Here is a 12,556-nt window from a genome sequence, read left to right as displayed (position 1 = left end):
TACTCGTGCTTTCCGGCATGAGATGAAGCCGAGGAGAGGAGCCTGGCTCGTCCTGGTGGCGAATGCAACAGTACTCGAAGCCACACAGCGACGGAAGATGGGTGGTGGAAAGATACATTCATTCACAGTGGGTGGGTGAGTGTATGGCACACACGATCATCTTTCCCAGTCCTGCAGGAGGAGGACCTTTCTCCTGCAAAAAGGGGTTGGATATTGCTGAACGGGATATATATATATATATCACATATTTGGACCTGATGTCTTCCCGGTAGAGAAACTACACCTATCTTGAACTTTTTATTGTCATGCATGCCTCAGTTCACCACTACCTTGGAAGCATCTCGAGCAAGCAAGTACACGACATCTCCGCAGATTATCCATTGTTGTTTGCGCATGCGCTTTGCTCTCCTCGAGACCACAAGCCACGGCGGCCGAGCGCTTACTCTGGCACATTGTACTTTTCATTCTTACATTGTCAGGCTCCTCCTCTGTGTGGTCAGCGCGGTGAAAGAGGTCGGTCGCAGCAGCCCAACAACATTCAACTAGCCCCATTTTGTGGAACAGCGCACACAGTGCCATGCCAACGGAATTGAGCGCTTCTCTCTCAGACATTCTCTCGAAGGGGTCGAGGAAGATAAGTGAGTCTTTGTCAAGGAAACGCCGACGATCCAACTGTGCGCCTTGTCGCGCAGTAAAATTAACCTGAGTCTACACAGCCGAGAATAGCACTATGGAGCCCCAAAATATCCCCATGGCTACTCTCTCTCTCTCTCTCTCTCTCAGCCGTTACTTTCATCTCTCGACGACGAGGCTCGCTCGAACTCGAACCGGCAAAGCGGGAACGTCATTGCAGGACGCATCGACTGGGAGACCACATCGCCGATGCGGGAGGTCGAAGAACCCAGCTAGTCGGCTGAGGATCAATCAATTGGAGGAGCGAACGGCCGATCCCGTTGCCTCCCTCCGCCTCCGTGGGCTGCCAGCTTGACGAAGGCCGGGCTAGACGGAGCTCGGGCTGGACATACACTGATGCATTGGTTCTTTGATTCAATAAACAAAGCCAGCCGTCGAGATAGTCGTAGGGGAGAATAATCGTCTGCTTTCAGGGACTTGTTGCGGCCTGCTTGTAGCAGCTCTGCACCAAACCGACTGTGTCGGTTTTTCCAAATCTTTGTATTGACTTGACATTCCTTACCGTGTCATGTGGATTGCTCCGTCGCTGCTTGCTCAGTTTCTGCCGTAGTCGGAAGGAGTGGAATACGCACGGGAACACTCACCATGCCAGACAGAACTGTCTTAGGTCTCAGCATTGCTTTACTGCGGGGAGCGGACAAGGGGGACGGTGACAGCAGGTGCGCAGTATCTCGATGTCTTGTTGCCGGGGCTAGCTAGCAAAGTGAGGAGAGCTTTATCCACTGGAATTCGACGACAGCGTTTGGCTCATCTGTTCTGGCGGCGAGGACACCCCATCCGGCACTCATCTTTATCTTTCTCAAGACAGGCAGGGCGTCACACACGGCCCAAGGACATGGCTGACCAAGCTGTTCCGCCATCGCACCAACCTCAGCATCCTGTGCGTTGGCACCAGCGCGGCGGCCATCGATGACCCTTCCATTTCACGCTCACGAAAGAGGAGCGAGTAGACTCAGACGGCGGGATTGGTTGACTCCATTCACGAGAGCAGGTACGTGAGGAACAATCACATAAATGGCAATGGATCCCTTCACATGCAGCTTGCTACCCCTGTACAGTTGGACAAATGGACGATTCTTTTCGATTCTGGCCGCCCGGCCTATTATATGTCAGCCACTTTCGCATGTGTACGGTTTACACAATGAGGAGGATGGTCTACCTATACCTCTGCCTTTCTGGAGATCGGAGCCATTTGGGGTCCCTGACGGAACTAAAAGCCGACAAGGAAATGCGAGCAGCATACATACAGGTCGAACCATATGCGATGGAGCATTCTTTCTTTCTTATTCAGGGTGATGGAGTCCCTCTCTCAATGGGGGCTGACAGTGTCGTCCAATATGCTGCTACTCGCAATGTATGTGTCGGCCAAAGACGACGACGCCCACGACGAATCCGCGACCATGTTCGTGAAGTCCAGTTACTTGGACGAGACCGTGACCATAAGCCAGAGATGGACAGTCAGTACGCGAGGAAAACCAAAGGGACTCAGTAAACAGAGACAGACGCTTCAGGGTGCTGAAAATGCCGGCTGGCAGGGATGCCAGGATCCATATGCCGGATTGACTTGCCAAGTGTCCGAGTCTTCATCATCACCTACCTATGCTATGAGGACGGAAGAGGACCTTGTTGAGCCAAGCACCTCTGTTCACCGCTGACAATGGACACGCTATCACGGCGTGTTCGTCGTTATTGTTATTGCACTTCTCGACGAAGTAGTTCGCAGCGAGAACCCAGCCCCAGAGACCAGTGGATGCATCAGATACTGTTTCACGATTGTGACAAACCCGTCCAGTCCATCCATACAGGGCCCGCCATTATTATGACAGCAGAGCGAGTGATTTGTGTGTATAGGTGATATGAGTCCCGTAAGGCACGCTGTAGTATTCTCCGTTTTGTGTTAGTGAAGGACATGCGCGTCCGGTCTCACGTACGCCCAGTTGCTCTTCCCGTTGTTATGCGCCGAATTGGTAATGTCCTGGCTCGGTAACGGGTCCCTTTAACGTTGGAGGCATAATGTGTCTTGTCTGTTTGTTGTGACGGCGGAGGGATGTAGGAGTGATTTGGAGACGAAGGAAGGAAATGGACTGAATCACTGTGCAGTGCAGTGCAGCAAGAAGCTTCTCACACCAATTACTCCTCGCCCAGTGCTCGCAAATAGTGCCGACTTCGATGCACCTTCTGGCTGGTGACTTTCTATGCCTTTTTGTTTCTGTTCCTCAATTCCTCGTGCTGTCCGTGGGCCGATTGGTACTACCAAACTGCTGACGATGTAGGCAGACCACCCTTCTCTCACTTCTCCAAGACAGGCCCGGCCGTTTCAAATTCCTCCTGCCGGCGGACGATCGCAGGTTGCCCTTTATCCTGTTCCTCCGGAGAGGCTCACATTGAATCTGGTCTCCATTGCAGGGTTTTCCCACGATGTGATTGATCGATCAGAACTGGCTCTCTCCATCACTGTGGCGGCAAACCTTCAAGTGGTGCGGCTCGGTATATGGGGAAGTGGATGGAGGTAGTGAAGGTCTCGGGGACGGCATCCTTCAGCAGCAACAGCAGACATCCGCTCCTTACCAGACAAGGCAAGCGGCTGACCAGTCCTGAGAAAACCACGCAAAGATGAAAGAGATTCGGTGAGAGTCTGGGTTGCAGGCGACAGAGATGTCGAAAGAAAGTGCATCAGTCTGTTGAGTACAGGAAGGACAATGGATTTGGTTGGCAGAAGTAAAAAAATGCCGGCGGCGAGGGCAGGATGCCATCAGGTAAGACAGACGGTCTCATCACACAAAGTCCACAATCACAATTACTCAGGCCGCAGCATACCTCTTTCATTCTGTCGAACTTCCGGAATTCTACCTGAAGTAGTTGCATCAAGTGAGAAGAGCCGTGCAACGCCGTCAAAAGGCCAAGAACAGTGAGAGAGAGACAGAGATTATTGATACGTGTTCGCAGAGCCTGTGTTGCGGCGAGCAGCAATATTGTGAGTCGGCTCTGAGATGGTTATTCTGTGCACACTTCGTTGGGGCTAGACCTGGATCGCATCTGTTGTTGTTCGTACATCCTCTGACGTGAGGCCGTCGTCGTACCCGCGCCCGTGGTCTTCTGAAGTTCCTCGCGTAGGTTGCACAGTTCCGTGATTCTCGCGCCGCAACACGATTTGCAAACTTGATTCCTCGGCCTCGAACCTGGGCAGACACGCCCGTCCAGCGATACACGTGGGATATGACATGTAGCCTGTCGAAGGGTTGGCCAATCGTGGTCCGTGTGCAGGTTCCTGGGTGCCACAAGAAGACCAAGGTTGGTTTTCAAGCCTGTAATCCGGAGGTTGCCGCTGTCAGGGTAAGGAAACGGTAATACCAGTCTGGCATTCGATATGGAGGTGTTCGCACACGGCCGGTACGTAGTCACTGGACTTGGCCTGAGCTTCTATCGACGCCAAAAGGGGATTGCTCCGGGATACACGCATCTGTTTTCACCGGTTCGAGTGCCCTTGTGCTGTGGAGCAAAGACGAATCGCTGTGACCACGATAAGAGTCGTAGATACATCGTACCTTTCAAAAGCTTAGAACCAGGCCGCTCGGTCGTCGTTCGGTAATCGGGGCAAATCTGCGTAAGAGAAAGGGGGATAGGCGGTTTAAGCCAAGTTTTCACACTTCGTATTGCTAGTTCTATCCCTATATACAGAGACTCGAGTCTCTTCGAGGCTTTGGGTACGCGCGGCTGTCCCTCCTTCTCTGTTGTGTGGCCTCGACCCGAGGTCCCCAACACTCAGCAACTCAATCGAAAATGAAAGGTCCATGAGAGAAAATCTTTGGACAGTGAGGGAGCTGCGGTGATGATAAGCGAGGACGTCTGCATCGTGGTATTTTACAGGACCATACACGGGACCAGACTGAACTGAGGAGCCGATTGATGTCATGGCGCCTTTCACCTGAGCTCTCCTGTGAGCGACTCCAAGTGAGAATGCTGCACAAATATCTCAGAGAGGAATGTTAAGCTGACTCCAAATCCGAGATGTAACATTTTTAGCACAAAAGTATGCTTCCAGACGGGGCGTAGAGCCTCCAGGATAGTCGACTGCGTTGGATTTTCTTGGATATCGTAATGACCACTATTGAGGAGTATATGGCTCCGGATGTGGGTTGTGTGGTTGGTGTTCTTGAGGTCTTTGTGATTCGGTCCCTGTAATAGCGGCAGTCGTCGAGAAATGAGGGTCTACATGAAAGAGGCCCGTTCCGCCACGGCCTTGGTCTGATTCACTGTCCGAAAGCTAAACAGTCAGTGGGGTTGCCATCGCCACTGGGGTGTTTTCATACGTAGATTGAGCGTGCCCGGAGGGTGCGTTTTGATAGATTTGTAAGTGTATGGTGATGGAAAGACTCCGTAATGCAGTGAGCATATGCAAATAGTAGCTTTGAAAGAGTTAGCAAAAGACGAAACATAGGAACGGACCCTACCTTTTATGCGCAATTGGGAATGGTACTGGTCACTGGTGAGATCCTCCTGCTTCCTCGAAGGATGTACCGGCAAAGGAGGAAACACAGTCACAAATAACCATTTGCAGAATGGACGATGATCTCCACCTTCGATTCGGGGTGAGTCAACCCCAAAGGATGCGTCAGTCGCCAGAATGAAAAGGGCGAAGGTAACAATGGAGAAATTATGGAAGAAGAATCAAAAAGACCGAGAGAAACCTGGAAAGTCCAGAAGGGGAGTCGTGCACGGCGGTGTGATCAATCGAGGGAAAGCTATCGTATCAAGGTCAGCTCCCTCTGGAAGTCCATGAGGATTGCTTCCGTCGGCTGCAACAGCTCTTTCCACATCTTTTCACGGGCCAGCCGCTGGTTGGCTTCTGTTTGTATTGCACGATTGTGACAGGCGGCCAATTTTGACAGCTGTTTTGACTGCAGATCGAGCAAAGTTTTGACTGCGTGGACTCGCTGATCGGCGTGGGTGTGATCTTCTCGTCGATCCTTCTCTTCTTGCTCTGTCTCGCTCTTGGTCTCTGTCTGTGCCAGTCCAGCATCACCTTGCCGCTTCGTCCAGCGCCTCTTCTCCGGCTTTGTCTTTCGTAGGTAGTCAGCGAACGTCTGCCGGTGTTGGGGACCCTTCTGGCTCTGACTTGATTCCGGAATCTGGGCGATGGACTCCATCTCAAAGGGTTGATGCAACGGTAGGAATGTCACAGTCACAAATCGCATAGATATGAAGCCTCACCAGGGAATGTAGTGAAGGGGTTGCAAGACAAAAGAATTTGTGAAAGAGATGGGCAATTGCAGGAAGAAGGACCATGTCGAGAATCGAGGCGTTAGGTGCAGGAAAGAGAGGCTGTTCCCCAACTGGGACTAGCGCCCTCAGCGTCGCTGGTGTATGACCTGACAAACGAATTGGCCACAAGGGACAGAATCTTATTCTCGAGGAATCACATCAAATGAGATGCCCACGAGAGTATTGCTGGGATCCAGTGGTAGCCGGGGCACCCTTCCTGGGCTTTGCGGTAAGCTGGAACCCCCATTCTCAGCTACAGAGTCGAGCGCCTGCTGATCGAGACGCAGCTCACTTCGAGGTAACAAGACAATCCTGTGCGTCCTATCTTCAATGATGGCCTCGAAACAAACATCTGGCCTCGAGTGGTGCATCGTCGTATCATTGGCCGCACCCCTTTCCGGCTATTGCTTCACTGTAGCACGTACGACTACGCACAAAGTCTGCAGATCTCGCTTGATGCTGTTCCATCTCATTGTGCAATGGACGCAAACGTACCGTGAGCTGACCGCACGCGAAGGTCACTCCCTCTGTTCTCGTTCTCGTCGTTATTGTCGCTCGATTCCTCGTTCCTCTGGCTTCTCCCTTTCCCGTTTCTCGCTCCCGGGTAATCGGTTCGAATGGTTCAAGTCCCATGTTACCTCCACTATCAACATCACCAATTTCCGGGCAATTGTCAGAGAAGTCATAAAGGAGACATATATGGATTTCAGGAGTACAAAAAGAGATGGCCTTTCATCGTGTACATCTTGACCACCATACAGATGCACAAGAGATGGAAACGCGCGGGCTTCATGAAGAGTGCAATGACGGGCAGGTCACTCCTATATTCTCATGTGTTTGACCTTTTCTCCTAGTCCAGAAGCTGCTAGGACCGGGGCTGCTACGACGCGAATGGTTACGAGAAACCGGGGCCCTTCTTCTAAAATTCGGGCGTGGTGAATTTACAGAGGCTCGAACTCTAGTCGGCACACCAGCTGAGCGACCTAGCGAAGCAGGATGTTGCAGTTCTCACCCGCGCCCTTGCCGTCACGCCATGAGTGCAGATCCCGCAGGAAGGTCAAGGAAGTGCCTCATGGCAAGGAAAAACTCAGCGTTGGCCAGGTTCGAATGGCTTGATGAACGCGCTTGGGATCGCGGCGAAGTTGAAGTCATCTAGAACCAGGATTTGATCCGCCAGCTAGGTAATGCCGGTGAATTGTTTCTCAAGCACACGAGGCACCGTGACAGCCTGACCAGGCGTTTGACTCTCCTAACGAAGCCTCTCCGTACATCCAATCTCGGAAAACAATGTTCAATGGAATGAGCAATGGCAATTGGCACAATCGTCGGGCGATGCGCCGCTCCTCGTCCGCGTTGAAGGTGCAAAAAATGTAGCCCACCGGGAGCTTCCATAGATTCTCTGCAGCATCGCAAGTGGAAGCCCTTTCAGCCAGAAATTCCATGGACTAGAGTGTTTAGCCGTCTACCGGGGTCCAGAGTGGTCCTGCCCATCGAACAGGTTGTGCCAGCACTTCGAATATGCTCGAGGTGTTTCAATATCTCCTGCCACCAGTCGATGTCAGGATGATCGAGAAGGCTCTTCATGTTCCGTGCCCGGCAATCTCGGAGACGAGCCACCACTGCAACCCGAAGCTGTCGTCGCAGTGGAATTCTGACGATAGTGGGACATTCATCTTGGTAGAGCCCAGCACGTCCCTGTGTAATAGAGGTTCTCGATCAACCACTTGTCTCGTGGCTAACACAGGTTGTGAGCTACTTTGACATGGTGCCGGCGGTCGAGGAAAGTCAGACGTGTTCCATTTGGAACCCGAAGTTCCGGCTGAACATCTGTAGTGGTTTTCACTCAGTGCTTGGTGATTTCTGGAAGACCAAGGGGGCTGCCCAGGCACGCTCGCTCAATGGTGACTAGGATCTGGCTGATGTTGATGAACTTTGGTTCGACATCCTTGCCGACAGAATATGGCTTTCAGCCGCTCGACATTGTCCAAGTCCTGTCCCCGACTTGTCAGATTATATCACCATCTGGAGACACCCGGGCTGAATATGCGAGGATAGTTTGACCTTCCTTCTTGGCTGAATTGCTTATCTACGCTCTGTGCTCGGCGCGGCCGTATTGCCTGGTGCCTTAGTGGCCTTGTTTTAACACAGGTTCCGAAATTGTATATGGTGGATTTGTTAACGCATATCGTCGCGTTCGCTTCCAACTCCAGGTCTCTCGAGCTCCTGACATGTATTGAACTTAACCCCGACACAGTGGAGAAATATACAGGTGATGAGGGGACTGGCAGTTTCCAAGACCAGGAGATGTGGATCTTGAGAAAGAGCAAACTTCGGACAGGTTACTGGGAGGCGTATATATATAACGCGACGGCGAATGGGTTGTTGTTGCTGCATGTGGGCAAGCTTGTATTTATGTCGAGCTCAGAGTCAGTCACTGGGCAATCTGTTTCTCGTACCCTTTGAAGCATGTCCTATCTATCGAGCGATGACTCCCGTGCGTATTCTGTTGCCTGGGCAGAGGCAATCCACTCTAAAAGCTCCACCCTGTCTTCCAGTTGTTGAACCACCAGCATTAAACTGCATCCCATTGCCTCGACAGACAATGAACAAAGGACTTGCAACATTGAAAACAAATTCAAATCCATTCTCCTCTCCTGCTCGCAGGGCAAATTCGCCACGGCAAAAACTGCAAACACTGCAAACACTGGTAGAGGCAAATATATCTAGTGCCTTCTGTGGGGCCGTTGTGGCTGATATGATTGGCTGTTGACGGATTAGCGTCGTCCGACCGAGTCATCTTGTCCACGTCAAAGTTTTCAACCCTGAAACTTTCATCCTCAACACTGATCCTCAACACTCATCTTCAACGATCTCATCCTCAACCTTCTCGCGAGCTGAGGTGACAGGAGTCGATCCACTCTTCTCGACTCTGGCTACATTTGGCACGGGAGGCCTGCCAGAAGCCAACCTATATCTCGGTACACTTATCTCGGACGTGCGCTCTTGCCCCAATGCCCACCAATCGCAGGCGGAGACCTGACTGACAGAATCTCTCCAGGAACCTTTTCGCCGGCAGTTTCCTCCAGGGGGCTTTGCTGGAAACGCTCATCCTCACCAAAGAACAATTACTCCGTGGTTCCATTTCCTTCAGAGATTCGATCACAGCGCCGCTCCAGCATGCTCAACTGAGCCTGAACAATTGCCGTCAGGGCAGACGCGTGCACGCCTTCCCCGATTCATCCTTTTGCCCCCGCGTCTTGGTTGCGTTTTTACTGGCTTCTCGGAAAGCATTGGGCAGGAATTCTCCCTCCAAACATCGACTTATCAAGTCCACGACCGCGACGACGCCTCATTACTAAGACTTTCCGAGTCATTTGTCGAGGAGGGTGGGTTCTCCCCAGATTGTTTCTCTCCCCAGGTGGCCGGTGAACCATCTTGCGCAGCCTGTGTTCTGGCTTGCGCTTTCTCGGGACCCAGTGCTGGGTCTAGATGATGACTTGGAAGGAGGCGGAGAAGGCGAAAAAGGAGACTTGCTTGTTGAAACCAGGGATCTCGTCGTCTCTATCTATAGTGACACAGCCGGAGGGCTAAGTCCACAGCCTCCTCTGCCTATCTAGTCCTGAACAAATATAAGCTCCCATAGGCGAACGGTAGTTCTTGTGTCAGAGCGCAACAGATGTTCCTGTTGTTGAGGGGAAAGAAGGAGACAGGATATACAGGGCAACGAGGGAGAGTTCCTCCTCGCTCCTCTGCCTCTGCCTTCATTATATCTGCCACGAGTTTGAGCTGCCGGGTGACAATTCCATTCCTTACGTCGATCTTATCCTGATGATATTTCTTCACTGCTTCAAACTCGCTCTTAGATGGCATTTTTATAAATGTGGCGCTGGGAATCGTTCCAAGAGGTGCGCCGGTAGGTAATAGTTTGATAAGTTCAGGCGATATATTCCACTGTGTTGCGGGACCAGCATCGGTGACCTGGCCGTCAGATGGTGGTAGAGCAACATGGCAGGCCGTGAGACAGTAAATGGTGGATGTCTATCAGGGCGCCGTTGCAATGGCCACTCTATGGGCTCTAGGCGTCCGCAGTGGCTGACTGTAGATGCTCCCGTCATAAGCCCGAGGTGCCCGCGGTACCCAGTGCTTTTTGACTGTGCTATTGCATTGGGAGGCCAATCAAAGGAGCTGAACGTGATACCATACCTAGATACTACCTCCATTGAGCTCGACCTACACACCGTCGAAGGTGCGGTCAACACCAGCAATCCCCCGCTATCACGGTAGCGGTTCTGAGCTCAACAGGCGATGAATTGAAGTACGAAGGACGATCTGAAAGGTTGAGGGCGCCTGTGCGCGGTCAATATCCCAAGTGGCATGACTGCCAAGAGATCTGTCCCAAATAGGACTAGTTCCTAAGGATCAGGTCAACCCTGTCAACTCCATCCTCACGGCATTCGCCCTTCCTCGGACCACCGACAAGCAGTGCCACGATCCAAGAGCATGGGCGAAGACGCCACCCACCGTCGCACCGGTTGTGGGCCGCCGGAGCTTCAGGACTATTTAGACAGCTGGGGGGCGATGGGTACAACTGCCATACCATATCACTGTTGAATCTGGGAGCGCTCCATCCCTAATGCCTTCAAGGTGTCGTATGACTGTAAGCACCGTGATATCATGCATACTGTATACGTAAGACGGCTGTGTGGCAGGCAAAGGCAACGCTATCTGACAGTGGTGGAGGTGCTGTATCCGGCAAGGTTCATCGAAGGCAGACCGGGGTCGGTAGTGTAGGAAAGACCAAATCGTCTCCAGTGGATTTGACATTGCGAGGCATGTTGTTCTCTATATCGTTCGAGCTCGCTCGCATGAAAGAATGATTGTACTACGGTGTCTCATGCATGGCCAAGGGTAGCGACGGCCATGCTTCTGCCAACAATCCCAGCGCATAACTAGTCTTGGTTGCACCCTTCTAACTCGGGGAGCCACGGGGCCCATCTGCTGGTGAAAGGACAAAGCGATGAGTTGATGAATCATGACTGTCGTCTAGAGATGTGACTGATTTCTACTTCGTGCTCAGTTGCGTTGTGAGGACCACGGCCGTTGACAACAGCATGAGTTTTTTGTTGCATGAACATGATCAGGCCTTGGATCCGATTTTGAACTTGAACACACAGCCACCACTGCGTGAGAAAGGTTATCAATTTCCCCCCCCGCCCCCGGACCCGACCGATAGAAGTGCAATGAATGGAGGTATTCGCGGCAAAGTGTGAAATGCTTTGGATCCCCGAGTGCGTGGCCTATATACTTACTGTATGTACATGCCACCGTGCACCAGTGCCAAGGGTCCGTGACGGCACATGGACCAGCCCAGGGGATTACAAGGGAGATAGATTACGGTGGTATGTGCGTGTACATACCAATGGACGGACTGGAATGTCTCACGAGGGTATGAATAAACACTCATACTCGCGCTGGAGCGAGAACCCTTTGTCTTTCTCCCACAACACGAGTAGTTTATGTCGCACGCACAGCTTTAGATACTCAGGGGATACGCATTCAACTCGCACTCCATTCGCGCAACGGTTCCACGCAAAGGCTCTCTGACAATACATCTCTTTCACACCCGACTACTTCCGGTGCTATGCGGTTGGAGCGTGTCGTGCGCCTTGCGATCATGTTTTTTTCTTCTCTTACTCTCAGTCTCCCTCCTCCGTATCACACCGTCGTCGGAGTCTTGGCCCCATCAAAATCTATACCACATGTCCAGCTCCTGCCGATTGACTGACGAGCCCTTCCTCTCGAGTGAGAGTTGGCAGACGACGGATTCTTTGGTCACCTCTGAAAAATCATGATGATGGATGATCATGTCGGTCAATGGGCGTGAACCCGCGCCCTCCATCCCTCGATTGGTCTTTGTGATTAGCGAGGAGCCTGTGCTCCCATTTCGTTGTTGACTCCAGGTCTACCTCTACCTGTACCATCCATCACCCAACTCATGGTCCAGATCATTCGCCGACTGTCCGTCATCCAGCCTCACGGAGAGACATGGCCTGTTTGTGGCTCCATTGCAGTTTAGGTACAGCGCTACTGAATGGATATCGACAGGAGCCCAAACACTCTGGACATGATCTTCGAACTGCTGTGTCCAATTCCTGTTGCTCGTGGGTGTGGTCCTTTTTCGCTGGCTGGAAAGATCAGAAAGCCCGTAGAGCGTCACGCCACCATGGCCTTCATCCAACCTTGACCATGGGTCAATATGGGCGAGCAGTCAGTTCCAAACCACGCGGAGAGACCCTGACATTCCGCAACCCTGCAGCCGTATCAAACATGTCGACGGAGGGCTGTGAGCTGTTCTAGAACGACCTCGTTGAGGAGCTTCGAAATGTGATTCCTTCGACGCGCTCCGCTAGTGCTGAACTATTTGTCCGACCACCTAGGTCGCCCGGATCTGCTGTTCCATGATCCAGAGTACCCCGTCGGTCAAATTCCACTGCCACAATGTCGTGTACGTTGATGTAGGTAGAGAAATCTGGAGAATCCGACTTTCGTCAGGTACACTTCAAGTAAAGAAAGAGCCACGTACACCACCACCCCACTATCA

General features: G+C 52.1%; 2 protein-coding genes across 2 annotated transcripts; one reads left to right on the top strand and one right to left on the bottom strand.

Moving 5' to 3' along the window:
- Window positions 1-5,435: 5,435 nt before the first annotated feature.
- AYL99_11962 (hypothetical protein) lies at window positions 5,436-5,840 on the bottom strand (the record flags this gene model as incomplete). The annotated part of the gene is made up of 1 exon (XM_018843466.1): window positions 5,436-5,840. The coding sequence occupies one exon, from the start codon at window positions 5,838-5,840 to the stop codon at window positions 5,436-5,438; it is 405 nt and encodes a 134-aa protein (XP_018687206.1).
- A 1,633-nt stretch (window positions 5,841-7,473) lies between these two features.
- On the top strand, window positions 7,474-7,864 carry AYL99_11961 (hypothetical protein; the record flags this gene model as incomplete). Its single annotated transcript, XM_018843465.1, has 2 exons — window positions 7,474-7,632; window positions 7,700-7,864. 2 exons carry the CDS (start codon window positions 7,474-7,476, stop codon window positions 7,862-7,864), a joined length of 324 nt encoding a protein of 107 aa, XP_018687205.1.
- Between the last annotated feature and the right edge of the window lie 4,692 nt (window positions 7,865-12,556).

The sequence above is a fragment of the Fonsecaea erecta genome (genome assembly GCF_001651985.1).
Source record: "Fonsecaea erecta strain CBS 125763 chromosome Unknown Scaff19, whole genome shotgun sequence".
Taxonomy (NCBI): Eukaryota; Fungi; Ascomycota; class Eurotiomycetes; order Chaetothyriales; family Herpotrichiellaceae; genus Fonsecaea; species Fonsecaea erecta.
The sequence above is the reverse complement of the archived record's forward strand: the minus strand, read 5'-3'. Positions and strand labels throughout refer to the sequence as shown.